This window comes from Plectrocnemia conspersa, unplaced genomic scaffold (assembly GCF_051122295.1).
Source record: "Plectrocnemia conspersa isolate PC_06_02 unplaced genomic scaffold, ASM5112229v1 ptg000002l, whole genome shotgun sequence".
NCBI lineage: Eukaryota > Metazoa > Arthropoda > Insecta > Trichoptera > Polycentropodidae > Plectrocnemia > Plectrocnemia conspersa.
The window spans coordinates 13,372,323-13,392,554 of NW_028277166.1; the positions used below are offsets into that span (position 1 = coordinate 13,372,323).

The following is a 20,232-nucleotide window of genomic DNA, read 5'->3' on the forward strand; positions in this document are numbered from 1 at the left end:
TGTAGGAATTAAAAATAGGGACAGTTCACTTTTTCGTCTTGGCTTTATTATTATAGTCGACAATGACTGAACACTTGACACGTGCTGATTTTTCGTCGGACGTAGAAAAAAATTCAATGTCTCTAAATGTCATTTGTCTAAAAACGTCCTATGTTCAATCGTTTAGCAATAAAAAGAGAAATGACCAGGACATTGTTTGTTCGATCGACCATTTACCATTGATAATAAAATTAGTTGTAATTTTATTAATATTTTCAATAAACATATAATAAAAAAACAAAGATTGGATGCTCAAAAAAGCTATGTAATTTTATGTGTAATGGATAATCTTTCTACTTCAGCTTTGCTATTGCATAAATGATTCAGATAGTGAATAAGATGCAGAAGTTACATCTGGTTGGTTATGCATTTTTATGCTGTCATTTTATATCGTGTTGATTAAATATTTCTAGAAATATCAAGGCGGCTTATATTAAAAAATATAAAGAAAAACAATAATCTCCCATAGGAAACATTGATAGGTGCATTTGAACAATTCATCAGACGCGGATAGTTAATCGGTTGTTTTGGTTTTGTGTAACAAAGGGAAACTCCTCTAAATGGTATTTAAAAATAAGTTGATGGTGTTTTTTCGTGTGGGTAAAATTACTCAGTTCTATCAAAAAAATGCACAATGATTTTTATTTATTGACTGTTCTTGCCTATGTCTTTTTTATAACAATAAAGTTGTCGATGTGCGCTTTAGTAAATAGGCATTGCTTTGTCGTAAAAACAGTACATGTCATAAACGTATAAAAACTACATTTACCAGTTGGTTTTTATTGTTTATTGCTTTATTTTCCAATGTAAGTATAAGATATAATATCTTTTTTGTTTTCCTGTACAATTAATATTTTTTGCTGACTATTTTTCAAATTAAAAAAAAAATATGTTTTATACTTTTTTGATATTAGAGTACACATGTAATTTTTAACAATAAAACCTAGACAGCATTTTTTATTTTTTTATTAAATATAATTTCCATAGCTTTATATTATATAACATTTTTCATGAATTACTACTGCCCCTATTGTAATACATTTTTGGTTTAGAATTAAAATAATCAAAAAGAGCCAATTTTACTTATTCTAGTTTATTGATTTTTTTCTCATAAAAAAATGTTTTATTGATCGATTCAAGTGATAGTCGAAAGGAGCCAAGTCCGGCGAAAATTGTGATTGCAATAAAACTTTTTGATTGCAGATTTTATTCCGAGCTAATTTATTAGTGTGTTGTTATGTTGTAGATTTTTTTTGTTTATTCACTAGAGCTGGTTTCTTTTCACTCAATCGAGTTAAAAGTTCACACAAAATTCACATATTTTGAACATTTTTTGACATTCAAATTTTAAAGATATTTGCTGTTTGTTGTCAGTGTAAGAAAATGGAGAGAATTTTATTTTTGCAATTGCAAACAATCATATTTTATTTGATACTCGCATGATTTTATTCACAATAATTATCTTTAATCTTAGCGTCGCAACGATTTCCGCAACAAGAAAATTCACACGGGACAGATAATAAACTGCGTCGTTCATCTCCGCTAGATAACCGAAAATAAAAATCAACTACGCTTTTCAAAAGCAATCGATCGCGATGGCGAACTTATTGTATATTGCTTATCATTGTCGCTAAATTTTACTCAATAAACTATGTCCTTATCTGTTTTTTCATCGTAACACGACTTACATTTATCATTAAGATTTCGTAGACTCCCATGGCTTTTAGTTATATATTATGATTTGCTTTTACGTTTACTATCATTGCAGTAAGTATAAATGCTTGCTGACGATCTCGGATCGAGATTTATATTTTTCAATAAGCGACGCCTCCACCTACTTTTGAGGCTTAAGTACTTATATATTTTAAGCAAACCAGAAAACCCGAAGGCGTGGCTAATGGTGGGTGCTGGATAAAAATCAAGAATCGGAAAAGTGCTTTGGAAGCTATAAAAGGTCTTTCGATTGCAATCGACGCCTTACATAGGCATCAGTTGTATAATCTCTGGAGACTAATTGACTTTTTTAATTGTTATTCATATAAAATTGTAGTTTTAATATTACTCAATCCAATTTTTTTGAGGGTATTAATATTTTTAATAACATTGTCAGTTTCTTAAATATAAAAATAGGTTCATTATTATCATTGATAGCTCAATGACAGATTTTTCTTTTCATGGAACTTTAATTAGGAATCTTTAATTATTGGCTCGCACCGCTACAGCCTGATCTGTATGGTAATTTTCCACTAAATTTTGCATTGTTTACAACATTTTACAGGTATTCCTAATCTCATTTAAAGTGAAGGTATCTCAGCCTCTTTCTCCTCTGCAGACGAAACCTCGTGCTGTTGCTTATTTATTAGTTTTTCTGTTGCCAGCTCCTTGCCGTGTTTCTCCACCAACTCTTGAATATCGTTCTCATTTACCTTCACTCACATGTTCTTCCCCAAGGACGCAATTTCATCGACGGGCGGTTCCCATTCATACGTAAACCCGGCAACGTAATCTGGCCGCAGTTTTCTCCAAGAAGAATTGAGGGTTCCTAGGTGCTTTATCAATTATCTTGGAGCAGTTTACGATATGGAAATGATTTTTTCAAAAGTATCTAATGCTAAGATTTGTTCCTTTGGTCACTTCGAATCTGAGAGAGTGATTTGCTGTACAGCTTTTTGAAGTTTGAAATGATCTACTGATCTATGGGTTGGAGTAATGGAGTGGTTTTGGAAGGAAGAAACTTTAAGGCTTTAATTTTCTTCAAATAAACATTAATTCCTCTAGTAAGTAGTCACCAACAATACTGAATGGCAAATTATTTTCTAAAAAGTATGTCTTGTTACGCAATACGCACTGCTTTTATTACAAGAGACCGCTCGTTTATCAAGTCAAAATTTATTATTTTCTGCTCGTATTCCGAGTTACTCGTAAACGGAAGTTCAACTGTATATATTCTAGGTATAATTCACTTTAAATTGTTAAAATCTAATCAAACTGTTGTCAAATTTATTGGCAATAAATTCAGATATCATTTAATTTTTACTTTTTTTTTTACTTGTTAAGATGAATTTGTGGCTTATCAAAATTATTAGGGATATGATTGCTATTTTTCGAAATGTTCCTGTTTGAATATTTAAATAAAAATGATAATTGTTTTGATTAGGAGTTTTCACTAAATTAATTGTATTGTATTAATTTTATAAAAAAAAATCGCTTCCAAACATTTTAAGTTTTTAGTTAAAGCTCGGTATTTTATAAAAATAATGGTTTTGTGAAATTATACGCTAGTAAAAAATGCTTTAAGTAGCTCGCCAATTAATGTCTTCAAACTAGCTCCTATGCTCAACAAGTTTGCCAACGACTGCTTAACCTATGTAAACAGATCTCATATCATAAGCAAGATTCACACAGATGCCGACCTAGTTACCCACCTTTCCCATTCGGACCGAACTGCACTAATTGAGACTACTCATCGTCATAATGTGTCTATCGCCCACGAGCGCGACCTTTTTGCTATAATTTCAGTGCCCGCGCATATGCGTTTTCTTTGTTTCGGCAAAGTAAATCGGTCGACCTCACAAGTCTCTTCCCCAATCTTCGACCGACCTTCATCGTCGTGGGCCAATATATCTGTTTTGCAAAAAACGCATGCACACGTACACACACAGACACAGACTGTTGCGCAATACCGCTAAGACGTAAAACAAACACAATAAATGTTCCAATCTCTCGTACTGGTGAAGGTCGGTCAAAATTCATTTTTGTAGTCTGCGCAAGTGGCATGCACAAATTTTCCAACATCCGCCTCGTGGACCGAAAATGATTCATCGCGCGCTCAGTTCGCGGTCGACTGTCTGGGTCTGTTCTTTTGGAGGCGCATTTCAGACGTTACAGTTTTTTTACATATTATGTCATACAAAAAAGTGCTATTATTATGTGGGAAAAACTTTACAATATATGCATATTAAATATAATTACGTTACTTTAACAACGGTCTCTCGGCTTCTTTATCCAATGAGCGAATTTATTATTTAATCGGTAACTACCGTTGATTTCTGTCATGGGAAGAAATGTAGGAATTTAGAATCATTAAATATATAGATTGGAAATCTCGGTACTTTGTTTGGATTCTTTGATTAGGACGTACACGTGTAATGTTCATTATCGCTCTATATTTAGATAATAATTTTTTTTGTATGTAGTTTTTCCTTTATTTCATCTTCAGCGTAGTTTGCCTCAACTTTTGCCTCAAAATTCATCTGTAATTTTTTGTTTAAATTTATAATTTTCAAACGATCATTTACACTTCCTTGTTTTAAATTTAAAATCACTACATTTTTCTGATATGAAACTAGGCATTGTTACGAAATAATGTTCTTTTTTTGTGGATCTCCTGAGAAATCCTGAAATAAAATACTTACTGATAAATTATGCTATATAAATAAATAAAAATACACCTCTTTTTTTTGATACATTAAACGCCCTGATAATATTTATACGAACATGTATGTTTTAGCAAATGTTGAAGCAATAATTACAATATCAGACTAAAATTTCGTAGCAAGCGAAGACAGTTCATTTTAATGTAATATAATTTTTACGAGTGTGTGTTTTCAACAACAATATATATTAGGTTAACATCAACGAATGCATAACTTGTAATACATTTTTTTCTCCAAATTATGCCTCTTTAATATAAATTTTACATGTGTAAAATGGCTTTTCATAAATAAACTTTCACCAATTTTAAACTTTAACCAATCTTTGATCTCTATACATCCATGCTCCTTTTTTGTTATACTTTACCATGATTCAGTATGTCACAAAAGACGCTTACTCTCAAAAAAGAAGTTAATTTTAAAAATGTAATTTATTTTAAGCATGAATAGTCTGCACCCAGATAATCATTTCACATTATTATTTGTAGGTTTAAACGCTATTTTTTTGTGATCCAAGGGGAAGGACAAAACTTGAAGTTCCGCAACCGTAGAAAGTGCATGAACTTAAGGGTGGCTGGATCAGCGAGTTTCTTATAAAGTTTTAAACTTTCAATATAATTTGATAAAATCGAGTTTCGGCCGACCGCCGTGGGTCTATTCTATGCGGTCACGCTCAACGGTGTGAGCACGTTGTTCTTGCGTTCTTCTCGTACGTCTGTCTGTAATTGCGTGCGCTGCCCCGCCGGTCGGGGTCTCTCCCAGCGGAGCCCCGCTGTCTGGCCGGCGCTTTTTCACCAACGGAAAGAAGTCGCCATTTTTTTTCGTTTGACGACGACGACGGCATATGTGTGTGGTGTCTGAGCGCATACATTAAAGGCCGCGATCACCGGGGCCGGGGGAAGGCCATCTCGCCGGACCGGTTGAATTCGCGACCGGCTTTTCCTAGTCAGAGCGGCGAGAGGCTGACGATGATGATTATGATGGTGGGTACGCGGTGGCGGTGGAAGCGTCGATGAACCACCCCTCTTAAGTGATAACACCATACGTAGTATAGAGCTTTACACAATTTTCCTGTATTCCTTTTTGTTTTTCATACCATAATATTTATATTATTTGAATGTTGAAATAATCTCTAGTGTTTCCCTAAATGCAATTAATTACATACCGGGACGCAATTTTAAAATAATAAATGTTAACAGAGAATAAAATCAATTTTAATAAATAAATTGCGAACAGTCGATCAACGTCTTTTCAAAACAGAATATTTATTTTTAGAAAAGCGTATTTATTCTTGCTGTTTTTTCACGCAGAAACGTCTCTTCATAAATAATTTTGAGTTGTAAAATTAGGGTAAATATGCATACTAAACGTTCCATTCTCAACGTTCGCAGTATAGAAAAAATATGATAATATACCGTATACTCTCCATTATCCAGGCTTGTACTGGGGAGAAAGGCCACAGATAATTAAAAAAACACGGATAATCTATACTCCCATTTATTATTTGGTTTAAAAAAATATGTAAAATATATTTACAATACAGATTATAATTTTTTTTATTTATTAAGAAAATCTATTATTCTCGTTTGCTTTTGTGAATCAACATTAGTAAGTGCTGTCTTGTGGCTAATGTAATTGTTAGTATCTTCTTCAGCTGTATTCTCAAGATCATTCCCTTCCTCTTCTATTTGACTGACAATAAAAACGATATTCGCATCATTAAAGTATTGCAAACTCGAATCATTTAAATCGCCTTCAAATCATTACTCGCAGTTTTTCCGACCGACATTTTTGAAGCGTTTTAAACTTTCCATTAATATGCATATTACAAATATATCACTTGCCTCAGACTCTTCAGAATTCAATACATCTATTAACACGTTAGGAAGTGTTACGGGCTTTACTTTTGACCAAGATTGTGCTATTCCATGTATATCATCCAATGTCATTTTTTTCAGAAATTGTTGATACCTTGGTCTATGGGTTGAATTAAATTTGTAACATTGGGCAGTAAAAAATTGCAACCATAATACCATCGTTTTTTTATATGCTTTCAATTGGATGAGAAATAGCATTATATATTAACAATTATCCTTTCTGTGGTAACCCCTTTCTTTAATCAGATATCTTACCTTAGGAACCCATTTAGTTTTGAACCAATCTTTGAAGATTTCTATCTATTCATACTCCATTTTAGTTATAATAATCGACAGAAAGATGTTTTATTTCAGTCCCCTTACCTTACTACACTGTTTATTTCATATGTCACAATAGACAGACGTATTATTAAAAAAATGAAATTAATAAAAAAAAAATAATTGCAAGCACATATAATCCGCATATTATATTTTTTTTCTTTTTTGACGAGTTATTTTTTATGGGATATTTTGGTTGTCGTTTTTAAAGTAGTGTAGATGTTGAAGTAATTAGGCAATTAGGAATTAATTCGAAATCGGAATAATAATAAGAATAATTCATTCATTTTTATTATATATGCATTCAATTTATACTATTATTTTCGTAGTAATTCTATTTATAATCTCGCATTCTTTGTTATTATCTTACTTAGATCAGAATCAAAAGGATACTGCAGAACATCCGAATAATAAATTCGTTTTTCTTTTATAAAGGAGTTTTTTTAGAGGTATAGAACTTTAAAATTAAATAAAACACCTAAAAATCGTGGAAATTGCTATGGTATGGATTTTAATGAAAAGATATTTTTGCCATCAGTGTTTACATAAAGCGCAATCTGAAAGTTTCGTCTACACTTTCGAGTAGCTGGGGTCGTATATCGACAATAACGCGGCGAATGTTGGCTTCCAAGTCGTCCATTGTCTCTGGTTTATCGGCGTAAACTAGCGACTTCGCATATCCCCACTGGTAGTGTTTAATATTCTTGGATAACAGTACGAGCTTTAACGGATAATTCTAGTTACGTCACTGCTAGGATTCGCAATAGAATATTCGCCCGATTTTCAACGATATGAATATTCAAATAATTGAACGAATATTCGTTTATACTATCTTGAATGAAATTCGAAAAAAATATTAAAATGAAACAATTTGTATACTTGAGCAACTCAGGTAGTCGTATTTACTCTCAATATACCCGAGCGACTAGTGCCATTCCAAAATCCATGATTCTTTATGCATCTTTATTTTGCTTCGAACAATTTGTTTTTTTAATCTATATTTATTATCCATTTGCTAATAGTTAACCAACAGTCGCAATTTGTATATATTGCAAAGGCATTACTTATCATGTCGAAAGTAACTCTCATATCCGCTCTCATGACGCCCTTACTGAGAAATTTGCACAACATTATGTTATTCTAATTTTATAATATTCAAAATTTTTAACGATTTTGAAAGTAATTCATATTTAATTTTTTTTTAATAATTAATAGTTGACTGGCAATTAATTGCTTTTTGGCACTAATTGGTTAAATAAATTAATATTGGTAACAACCGAGATTCCAATATATAAAAAACGAATAATTGAGAACCCTAGTCACTGCCTTATAATTTACCAACTCAAGATTTAATTTTTCGCTTTTTAAGGGTGTATAAAATTTAATCGCAGAACCAGAATAACAATTTATAGATAGTTTTGCAGATATTAAAAATATTATGTTTTAATATGTTTATTATAAATTAATTTTAAAACAGCGAATTTTCTCTCCAATATTAAATACCTCTGATACTTTTGAAATCTCTGATTCTTATACATAGGTATCTTAACTAAAAATAAGAATCATCTGCTTTTTACGATTCCTTAGTAATTCGACGATTATATCGAAACTTTTTTTATTGACAGGTCGTCGATTAAGCCCGCCGAAAAAATATCATAATTAGCATTTGTGCTTTGTCGATCGCACGATTTTCCCCAAAATCGACCCAAGATCATGCGAGTGTACCTTTATAAATGCAGCGCCGAAGCGAGCGTGTCGCAAAAAAGCTCGTTAAAATTATTAAAGCTCGTTAGTTTAGCGTGCGATTTGTAATCGCATCACTTGCGCATAAAAAGTTTTACATAGATTTTCGTTTATTGCGACACAAACTGTCCTCGACCCGCCGTCAATGTCTTGCCGCATTTTTTCGCACGTTTCTCGAGGTTGAAGCATTGAACTTGCTTCGTGGTTCATTATCACGCACTTCGATTCGAGACGTACGCAATCGTACGTTTTTTAATTTCCATCGATCGATTTCAATGCGCGCATTGATAGTGCCGTATCTATATATTTTTTTGAATGTAATAAATTATGTAATATATAAAGTTATTCTTAAACATCGCTAAAAATTTTCGTAGCATTGCGTATAGGTGTATTTATAGCGTGCGTCTCTCTGAATATGCGGAAGACATTAAATTAATTAATAGTATACGAAAAACCGAATGACGAGACTGCGGGGCGGCTTTCGATTGAATTTCGAGTGTGCGTATAATTTATTCTTATGTGTATACACATTGATATGTATATATGCATGTGTGTTTATAATTATTTTTTATGATAATAATTCAACAGAAACACTTTTGTTCAACGGTTGATAGAATAAATATGTTTAATTCAATATTGATATACACAACCGTGCAACGGTAATTAATAATCGAAACTTTTTCTATGTAAAATAATATAAGGGCGTGTATTATGCTTGCGAAGAAATACATTATAAGCGCGAATGAGCTTTAGTGTATTATTTTTACTTATTACTCTTGGGTATGGTTATTACTCATTTTTTAATATTCTGCTCTAACATGACAGAGGCAAGCCCAATGTGTTGCAACGGGGTATCTGTACCGGTAAAACTGGGTGAGTCAATCAGACATATAAAGTCTGGAAATCTGTGACATCAGTGCATTTTTATACATAAAAATTCGAGTCTGCTGTCGTAGCTCTGGGTTACCTTACGGACTAGGTTAATTCGACTACTGGTGGGTCGATATTTCGGCCCTCTGGTACTAAAAGGAATAATATTATTTTACTCAGATATCCTTCCCCGATAAAAACTACTTAGGTTGATATCCTACAATGAGCATTATTTTATTATTCGCTTCTGCTTTCAAACAATATGGGCATCGTCATTTTCGTAGATCCATGGAGATATCGTTTTCAACAAATAATATGTACGAATTTAAAAAAAAAATTTCGTTACTACCGGTATTTTATTTTGTAATACCGGTAATTTTTTGCCACAATAGCGGTATTAACGGTATTGCAATCCCTACTTTTGATTTCTCTCGATAGTGACTAGTAAGATTGAGAAAGTATTAGAAAAATCTAACCACTAACTGGAAAAAAAACTTTTATGCCGTATAAATGTATGGTAAATGAATATAACTTTCAATAAATACATATTAATCTTTTCAATGAGTTGATTTCTGAACTAAGTTACCACATCTCATATAATAACTTTCGACTGCATAGTAAATAGTAAATTCTGAATATCAATGTTTAGAAGACGGAGAAAGCAATGACAAAACTACAAATATGTCGATGCTTGTTTGTGTTTTTATTAGATTTTTCTTAGTCATATTTTGATATACTAAGACAAGTTTACGAACTAATACTACATAGAATAATCAATTATCTTTGAACATTGCTTTTTTGTGTACATCTATATATGAATGCGCGTGTGTGGTTCGGTATTAAAGAAGGCTTCTAGGAAGCACACAGTTCGATCCACTTGAGACTACTTTCTCCGGCACTGTCCAATTCTGGACGGCAGATAACGTCAATAAATATTGAACATATGCTTATGCTTAGGCATGCGCGTACACACGCGCACACACGATTGTTTTTTTTTTAAATCGAACATTCTCACGGATCAAAGTTTGGCCGCTTCTGGGCACTCCCGCATTTTCTACATAGGACGTTCGCCCTGCAAAGGCGTAGAATGAATGAGTCGGTGTTCTGTAGATGTGCGCAGGAAACAATCTATCATACATAAATGAATACTTAAAGACGTTACAATTGCACGTCCACTATGTCCATCCGATGGATGCACGAAACGTCGTCGTGGCTCCGATACCATACGTCAAGAATTGCAGAAGTTTCGTGGCAAATCTGCCTTGTCGATCACAACAGCGGAGGAAATGCTACATATGTGCTGATGCTAATGATGAAAATTCAAGATGTTCGCTGAAGCGTTTGTGATTTTATGAGGGTTTTTTTATTCATGTGGGAACGGACAATTCGAAAGGGAGTCGTTAATAAGGTAGATTGCGAGAGACATTTCTGTTTGACTAGTTTTATTTACAGTTATATCGTATCATTCAATGATGATGTTTTTTATTGAATTATTTTAATTACTATTAAATTCAATTTGATAATGTGAATAATCACAAACCCTAAGTATGGCAATCAGGATCGTCTCGCATGCTTTCACAATCAACAGTTTACCATTTCACAGCTTTTGTGGATCCATATTATTCAGTTGCATAGTAGAGCTACCGTTCATTGTCTTGTCGATTGAATATAATGAATATACAACTGACATTGATTTGCGCAAGTATTACTCGTATTTTAAGCCATAAAAATTTCGCAGCAAAACGTTCGGTAAAATTGTTATAGGGTTAGCGTGTTTTTAGCAAGTCGGACATTGAATATCATTTCCTTAGTTATTCTATTTAATATTGTAAGATTAAACATTTGGTTTATTTAAATATGAAAGAGCATAAAACACTGTTTTTTTTTAAAGATCTTCGTTAAATAAAACGTTGTAGTAAATTTTTAGATTAACACGTGCTTTGTATTGTATTATTTAAACCTGTACATATATAATATATTTAGCCGTTGACGTATTACATATCGCGTTTCTTGTCCGTCGTTATGCGTGGAAGAAAATATGATTTCATTCATGAAAGCGTCAGAGATATGCAACATTTGTCAGCCGCCATCTATTTATTTTGTCGGTTAATTACCACAATTTTTTCGTATCAAATCGTACGTATTATGCGGAACCGATCCGCCATTTCATGCACTTTGGCGAACCAACGATTCCGGTCGCATATTTTTGTTTAACCCACATTCGCCACTTAATATCTCATGCAGCGGTAAACATTTTTTATGCCGCTCGCGTACGGATCTGTGTGTATGTGTATTTTTCTCCATTCATCTCCTCTCACTCTTGGAGCCGCGCTCGCATTATATTGGACTAATCTGAAAGGCTCAAAGATGAGAAACCTAAATACCTGGACCGATTTGAGAATTTGGGAGAATGCCCCTACGATGGAATGTGGTTATATTAGCTGCCGAGAATGCTAATGGAGCGTTCACAATGCTCTTCAATAGAGTGATTTGTGGTACTACGACAAATCGAGGGCGCAGTTAGCGGTTTAAATTCGCGAATATCACAACTAATGATGTGTGTTTTTTTTTTGTTCAAATTCAGGAATCTGGCTATCGGCATTGGTATACAAAATTTTCCGGAGGGCCTCGCGGTTAGCCTGCCTCTGCAAGCTGCCGGTGTTTCCACGTGGAAGAGCTTCTTGTGAGTATATTATTAGAATTGGTGTAATACAAAGCTATTTTTTATTTCTTTTCTCAAACTAGAGTAGAGAAGTCAGACCTCATGCTGCCCCGCTATGTTAAACGAGGAATCACGACGGATGTCATCAACCCGCTGGTCGAACTAGCGTTATTCCAATCTCGAAACGTCCATTCGTACCGCCCGTATTGACAGGTTTTAGACCAATTAGGCGAAATACCATTTTTCCGTTTTCGTCGGTCTCGCTCGCGCTCTCTGAGCCGCCGAAGAGGTGAGAATGGTTTACGAGATAAGGATCGGATATATGTGATTTCGTGATTTGAGTTACGTTACGACTCTCCTAGACCAAATTAACACAGTGCGACAATTGGCCGCTTTCACTTCGAAGCGTGAAAACCTCTCGGTTTCCCAACAGCGTTGCGTCGACGGTGGTCGCTCCGTTGAGTTCTCCAATCCCTAGAACTATCATAACTCGCGTCGAGGACGTGAAACTGCATTTCTCATCAATGGGCACGCGATATGAAATCTGATCCCAGGAATCGAGATAGAAACCTTAATCTGGACGAGCGAATCTCGAACGGTCGGTATTTGGGTCATAGACCGACGAAGGCAGCTCGGCTAGTCGAGTTCTCTCCGCTAGAGACAGACGCATGCGAAGAATTCTTATCGGCGGCCCTTCCGCTGCAGCAGCCTCGCAAGGCCGTTCTTCGGCCTCGGTGGCTTTGATTGAGGAATTTGTTTGATTGGCTTGCTCTCTCTCGCCGTCTCTCTTTCGCCGGTGGACGAATCGCCAGTCCGCTATGGACGCGGCGGCGTATGTACAACGCACATACCCTTGGGTCAAGAATGCGTTATCTGTTACAAAAGTTGGTCACTGACAGTGCCAGCGGGCGGCCTTTGCTCGCTGCCGATTCTCACGCACGCGAGATGCACCCGAACACCATTTTCATAAATCCTAGCCGAGATAAGTTTTATGTTCAAGTGATGTGTGTGACCCTATTGATTTCCCATACGGACGCGGCGGGAATTTCAAAACGGATTCTTCGGCGCTGTCTTACAATAAATTGTGCTCGAGAGATTGATTACACAATTCGACTCTTGTACCCGAAGCCCGGGAATGTTGTAATAGATTTTCTATCGCTCGTTTCATGAATAAAATTATGCGTTTTTCTTTATTGTAGTTTGGGGCAGTTGAGCGGCGTGGTGGAGCCGATATTCGGCGTGATAGGAGCTGCCGCTGTGACTACGACTGAGTACATATTGCCCTACGCGCTGGCTTTCGCCGCCGGAGCCATGATCTACGTCGTAGTCGACGATATCATCCCGGAGGCTCAAACAAGGTAGAACAACTTTTATTACTTTGATGGACACAATGGAGTAATTTTCATTATTCAAGTGCATACAGTATACTTTCGATTATCCGGGTTAATACTAGAGAATAAGGCGGATAATCCAAACTATCAATTTTATTTGATTTTAAAATATGTATAATATCTTTACAATACTATTATAAAAAAAATCTATAATTCTCGTTTGGTTTTGAGAATCTCTCAATAATTTCCGAATATCAGTACGAATTTTGCTAAGAGCTATTAAATCGTTTTTTCGATAATAGAAACTATATCTGCATCGTTCAAGCATTGAAATCCGGAATCATTTAAATCGCATAGTATTTTAAACTTTTCAATAAATTATATATTTATTTAGCTAATACAGCTAATTTTTACACTAAATAAATTTTAACTAAACATACAAAGACTTGATGTTATAAATTATTTCCTAATGCACGAAGGTGTTTCTCTATTTATATATTTTTAATAATCTTTTTATCACTAATTGTCCATCAGTGATAAAAAGCTTATCAAAAATATATATTTTTATTGATTAGTTGTTAATATTGACAATTTCAAAATATTCGTATACCTAATTGCCTTAAATTAAGGTTATCCTCTAAGCCACAGTATCACTTAAAATGGCAGCTTCAGATGGAAATCCTCAAAATTTCCATTTTTTTCACCAAGTAGAATGTCTAGTGCCTGTTTGTCTATGAATGTCTTATATTATTTTTTTATATTTCTGACATGATCTGGTAAATTCCCAGCGGGTCCGTTTCGACTCCAAAACATGTTTCATTAATGGGTTTTTATCAATATTTACCTTAATAAATATCTTATAAAATATATATAATACAGATATCCTAGGAATATCAGTTGCAATGTTTCTTCATCAGTAATTTTTTAATAACTTTATGAGCAAAAATAACATCAAAGTGCTTATTAGAGTTTCCAAATATTCGATGTATTGAACCAGTCAAAAATAGAATAGTAAAAGATAAAATATTCGAATGTGTTTATAAAGTTATAAAGAATCGAAAAATACTGTTTGCGTAATAAATACAGACTCTTACACACACAAAATTATGTTATAAAATACAATAAAAAGTGTCAAAACTATTATTTTAACTTTTTTTAGTACGAAATTTAATTTAATTTTTTTCTGCTGCTGAAAACTATTACTCTTTTTTAGCATAATAAATTATTTTAGACAGACTTAAAATTAAACATTGTTCACATTAATTTAAATAAGATAAATTAAATACCAACGATTGATAAAAATAAGTTCACAGCCGCTCAATATTAACTCGGAAATATGAATACTTTCTGTAATATTGGCAATTACAAACTGATTTTTCTTTGTTATTTTTTTGTCGGCTGTTAGTTGATATTGTCATGGATAAATTTCGCAAAACAAAAAGTGTGCAATGGGGCTATACATCGGCAATAAATGAACTACCTGCGTTGTTAAGACACACAAGCTAATATTTTTTTCTAGTTGGTTGGTTTTTGATGTGTTTAGAATTTGTTTTTAAATATTCCATTACAAATATAAACGAATATTAGTATTTAAAAGCATTTAAAAATTGCAAAGTATTAAAATATCCAAAAGGTTGCGACTCAATGAATTGGCATGCTTATCAAGCCGCATAAGGGAGTTATATTTTTTTACTGCAACCCTACAGTTTTATCCTTTATATACATGTGTGATACCTAGTATTGTTTATTTTTAAAATATCTTTTGTGGGAAAATCAGGTATTTTATTGTGACTTTTTCTAAAGCAAAAATTGTTTTTATTTTGCACCGTACAGTTACCACTGCAGAGGTCTCATATTATTTCCTCATAATCCTTTATGTAAAAAACAAAATTCGCTACTTTATGGCTAGAATATATTTAATTTGAAAATTTAAAATTTTGATACATTATAAAATATTAAGAGGATTTTTTGTCAACCACTCTGCTAAAGCTTATCCTCCATTTTCTTTATCTATGTGAGAAAGCTAATTTTCTTTGAGATAATTAATTATTTAATAATTAAAACTGAAATTAAAAATAACTTACATGTGACGCTCTTATTCAAAATGACGCATTGTCACAAACGCTATTTAGAATTTTAGCTTGATACATTAAAAAATTCTTATATATAGTTTTATATAAACCTAAAAAAAATACAGGAGTCTTAAACTGACGATATTTTAAATAAAATTAATTTATCACAACATGATCTTCAAACGCCTGCTTCGATCAACTTGTTTGTAGAGCTTTTGATATGGAAGTTAATATTCAAGTTACACGTTCGAACCCTCGCGTTTATAAGTAACTCGACTCGATAACAATAAGTATCAAGTTTCTATTGTTGGAGAACATAATCGCTTTATGATACGTTTTATTTATTTATGATAAAATACTAGTATGTACATAACTCATTCGAGTGTATTATTTTATAACACATAAAAATAAATTCCTTAGGCGTTTTAATCAAGTTACATGTTTTTCACGTATTTAACGCCCTATAATGTTATATTTCGTTTGGGTGTGAAATTTAGAGCCATAAATGGACAATGATTCGGATTCTGAATTTAATTTCGTCTTAACGTTTTGCCGTTGATGATAATTTTTGTTTCTAGAAATCGATCAAGTTTGTATAAAACTTCTGCATGTATAGGTATATATAAATAAGAATGAGAAAATTGATTTAGTATGATATGAAGAGTTTAATGTATTTTCAACGTTTATTCTACTTATGAAAAAATCTAGTTCTTCTTATACCAAAAGTGTATTTAAAAAAACGATATTTGGATTCTCAATTATTTTATTTTAAATTTTAGAAATATTTTCGCATATTTTAAATTTAATAAACGGCACAATTATATATTATACAATAATAAATTTTGTGTTTTTAATTTTATTTTACTAATTTATTAAAATTAAAATTAGTTGTTCTAATTAAAAGCGTTGAAAATAAATGTATCTGTTCTATATTTATTTTTAATGTAACTTATTTTAGATGATGTACGTTCACAAATATATGTGCTTACAAATATACATAGTAAAAAAAAACAAATATACATAGTAAAAATTTTGGCAGAAATTTTTACTATGTATATTTGTAAGCGAAAGTTCATTATAAAATTCTATTACTTATTCTGATTTGAAAGAGTCTTTTAATTTATCATTTGTTTGTAAGAATTTATTTCATTTGTTTGTAAGATGGTGAATAATTCAGTGAATAGTATTTGGTGCTACGAAACCCAATTCTAAGATTTTTGCGACACCAGATTTTTCACCACGTAAGTTCAACCCTCCATCGGTGGAAATACTTATTCTCCCACTATAACACTAGCGAATTTATCGTTTCTTCTACTCTCAAAAATATTTATTTTTTCGTGGTTCTTCCTTTTGAACTAACGAGAGCACCCATTTATTAAAATCTATTAAAATTTTAGTCAATACCACGAATAATATTAATAATTGAGCGGTATCTTATAAATCGCAGCTTTCATTAATTGCATTTGCTTTCAAAATATCTTGTATGTCATTTCCAATTTCTTAAATTTGTCTTATAATCGTGCCAGTCGATAAACTGATGTCCTTAATTGTTTTTTTCGGGATACACTTCATCCATTACTTCAATAATCACGTTTTTTTAAATTCTCCATTTGTGTATGGTCTTCCAGATTGGGAAATCATTTTTACAACTGTAGCTAGCACGTACAGTAGATTGGTTTTGAATATAAATATTCTTAAAACGATTTTGTTGATTGGTCGATTTAATAACTCTTAAATTGTTTTGAAAGCATCCTGTGTTTCGTTTCGCTGCATTGCGTTGTTACTCCTTTATAACAGCTATCGATTCATGACATATGAGAGAGCATAGTTTCCCATTTTCTTGTATAAAAAAATAATCGTTTGTTCAGCGTTCATGAAATATATTTCTTTCTACTCTCAACACCCACAGTACGCTTGCTTTGGGTAAAGAAAGTAAAATATTTTTAGATTAGCTAGACATAGCAGATAAAAACATTATATTGCACAATGAAAGACAACAACTTCAGTACATTTTCGCGTAATGTTTGAATATATTGAAACTTGGAATGATTTTACCAAATAAGCAAAACGCGGGCTACTTTTGGCCTTTTTGCCGACCCTTGTCATAGAATTATGTTTAACTGCCGGTATAAGTGTTTTAGATGCTGATCTTGTGCAGTTAAAACAAGCAAGCCAGAAATTTATGTGCTGTGTGTTTATTCCCATTTTTGATTATGGGAATATACGCATAGTCACAACCGTTGTCTTAATCACATATGAGGCGTTTCAAATATTAAGGATGTGCTCAACAAGATGTAATTTTTATTCTATTTCATAATAATAATAATAATATTCAAATCTAGTAGATTATCATATTATAGTAAAAAAAATAAAAAAAATCATAATTCAAAAAATAAAATTTCGAGTTTAACACGAAATGCGTGAATCACATTATTTGTTGATTTTGCCTTTAATATTCTCAACTGCTCATATGTGTTCAATGCCTTTGCAAACAACCGCGTTGCATAATTGGATCTTAATTGTTAGTGTGTTTTGTGGTAATCTACTAGAATTTCGAGAATTTAGGAACTCAATTTTTCGTGCATTATCTGTTCATCTGGCTTCATGTCTTAAATCAAGGAATTAATTTCATCTACTTTTACAATTATTTTCATTAATCTTGATTGTTCTTGGAGTTATTTTTTGTTGTATACTAAGTCAATCAATTGCACAATTGTACATTTTTAGGTTAAGTCTATTTAACTTAAAAAAATAAAACCAACTTTAAGTTTATTGCATCTAAATTAATCTTAAATACATACATATGTATTATTAAAAAAAAAGTTTCGTTGACCTAGAAATTCTAAGCATAAGTTAAAAGTTGTTAGTAAGACGGACAAACAGAAATACGCACTACTAGATAACCCTCGTACGTGTGGTTAGGTTTAGGAATTATCATGACACCTAGTAGATAGTGGTCGCACATTGCGTAACAACGAAGTACTTTTTTCATATCAAATTCAGTTTATTTTAAATATGTATATCAATTATTCGGCCATACTGTACGCGAAGCGCCGACGCGGATACGACCGCCGGCATAGGTAATAACAGCCAGCGTTCATGAGCTATTGGCCTTTCACCGGGCCGACCGGTAACATTCCCATCGCGGCCACGGTGTATCCCGTCGTCCGACACTGCGATGCGAATGTGCGCGAGGAATGCGTGACCGAGGAATGTGACCCACTTCCCCTGCTTTCTTTCAGTGGGCGTTTCGTCAAACAAGTCCTCGCCGCCGCTCGAAAAAAAAAATTCTGTCTCCAAACAAACACGCGAAGGCTCGACGGCGGCCGCAACCCTGACACTTGTGTCTAATCAAGTGTCACCTGCAGGATTGCACTTGGTAAACATTGCGCCATTGTTGGATAGTTGCATTGCGCCGTACTTCTTGGAATGTGGTATTTTCAGATGGGTTCGTCTAAGAAAATGCCTGCTGTGCGATAGCGGAACGATTTAGTTGTTTATTTAAGTTGAATTGTATCTTCTTCTTTTGAGTGCCTTATCCGTTATCGGACGTTGGCAATCATTCTGACTACATTTATCTTGTTTACTACTTAAGTAGGTAGTGCTCTTTCCAAACCACTGCCGGTCAGTTAGTTCTTCAGATAAGATGCTATTCTTCTTCCTTATAGCTTGCCTTGGATAATAAGGTGCGAGAGTTGGTATTTTTCGGGATCTCGTAAACAAATTATCTTATGTTTAATGTTTGTATTAAATTTCGGAAATGTATTTTGTCCACCTAATGAAACGTTTGTTTGTAGATCTACATTCCAAAGGGTTCTAGACGCTCAATCGCCTTCTCTGTGAGCGTCGGGAGAGGGGCAAATCACTCTCCATCCGTAGCAGTATAAAACGCAGACGTTTTTGCCCATAAGCAACTATATAGAACCTGACCGAATTTTGCATCCAATGTGCTGTGCGCGCATCTAAGAAGGGATTGCATAGGATTCTCAAAAGCTCTCGAATGTACAAAAGCTAAGCTTGGACAACACCGCGTCTCGGTGTAAGGGGTTTCTCCCTATGTATATAGTAGTTTGATTCACGGCGAGCATGAGGCACTTATGTCTTGTCTGTCATTGCAGTAAAGGCTGTCCGAAGAATCTTTGAATCCAAAACGATTGAAATAAACCCGAAAGGCTCCGTGATCAGATGACGAACTCTGTCATCCGAAATCCCCGTTGTACCTTTCAATTTTTGAGACCGAATGGTTGTGAATTTGCAACCAAAATAGACGCCGAAAATGCTGATAACACGCATAAATTTTATAAACATGTATAAATTACCACATATATAAATGCCACTATTAGGCGGCGGAGTTGAAATGTCAGGTCTTGGATGTCAAAGAGTTCGCTGGAGTGTCGAGTTGAATTATCGTCGGCCGTGATCTGTCGTGATGATGCTGGACGATCCGCTGATGTTTTTCGTGCTCAAAGGCGTCTCTCACCGCGTCTGCTCATCTGTCTGCCTCCCTGTGACCAAGTATCACCTTTTTTATATTGCTGGTTTAAGACAGCTCTGTCGAATCGCAGTTGAAGATGTTGACGGGCCAATTGCATCGTTTCTTGGCCACACTTACGAAATGTATTTACGCCTCTTTGGCGATCGTTAACCAATTATGCATTGTCTATCGCGCATTCTTTCCAAACAAAGAGCTTTTTTGTAGTGGTACTTATAGATGCTCTCTAGTTGCCCTTTTGTAGCGGTATTTATAGGTACATCAAGTTGCTTAATTCATAGATCTTAATTATATATCCATATAGATTGTTACATGCTTATGTTAGAAACATAGGTAAACACCTACAATATTATCACGACAATTTTATATTAGTGTTTTGTCTGTGGTTTAATTTT

At 33.6% G+C, this 20,232-nt stretch overlaps 1 protein-coding gene across 2 annotated transcripts in view; it reads left to right on the forward strand.

Moving 5' to 3' along the window:
- Zip48C (Zinc/iron regulated transporter-related protein 48C) overlaps positions 1-20,232 on the forward strand; it is an 88,461-nt gene that overhangs the window by 45,034 nt on the left and 23,195 nt on the right. For both annotated transcript variants that reach the window (XM_088205769.1, XM_088205768.1), the window contains 2 exons: positions 11,865-11,963; positions 13,142-13,300. In XM_088205769.1, the coding sequence (XP_088061895.1) occupies positions 11,865-11,963; positions 13,142-13,300 (258 nt within the window). The remainder of the gene's footprint in view (positions 1-11,864; positions 11,964-13,141; positions 13,301-20,232) is intronic.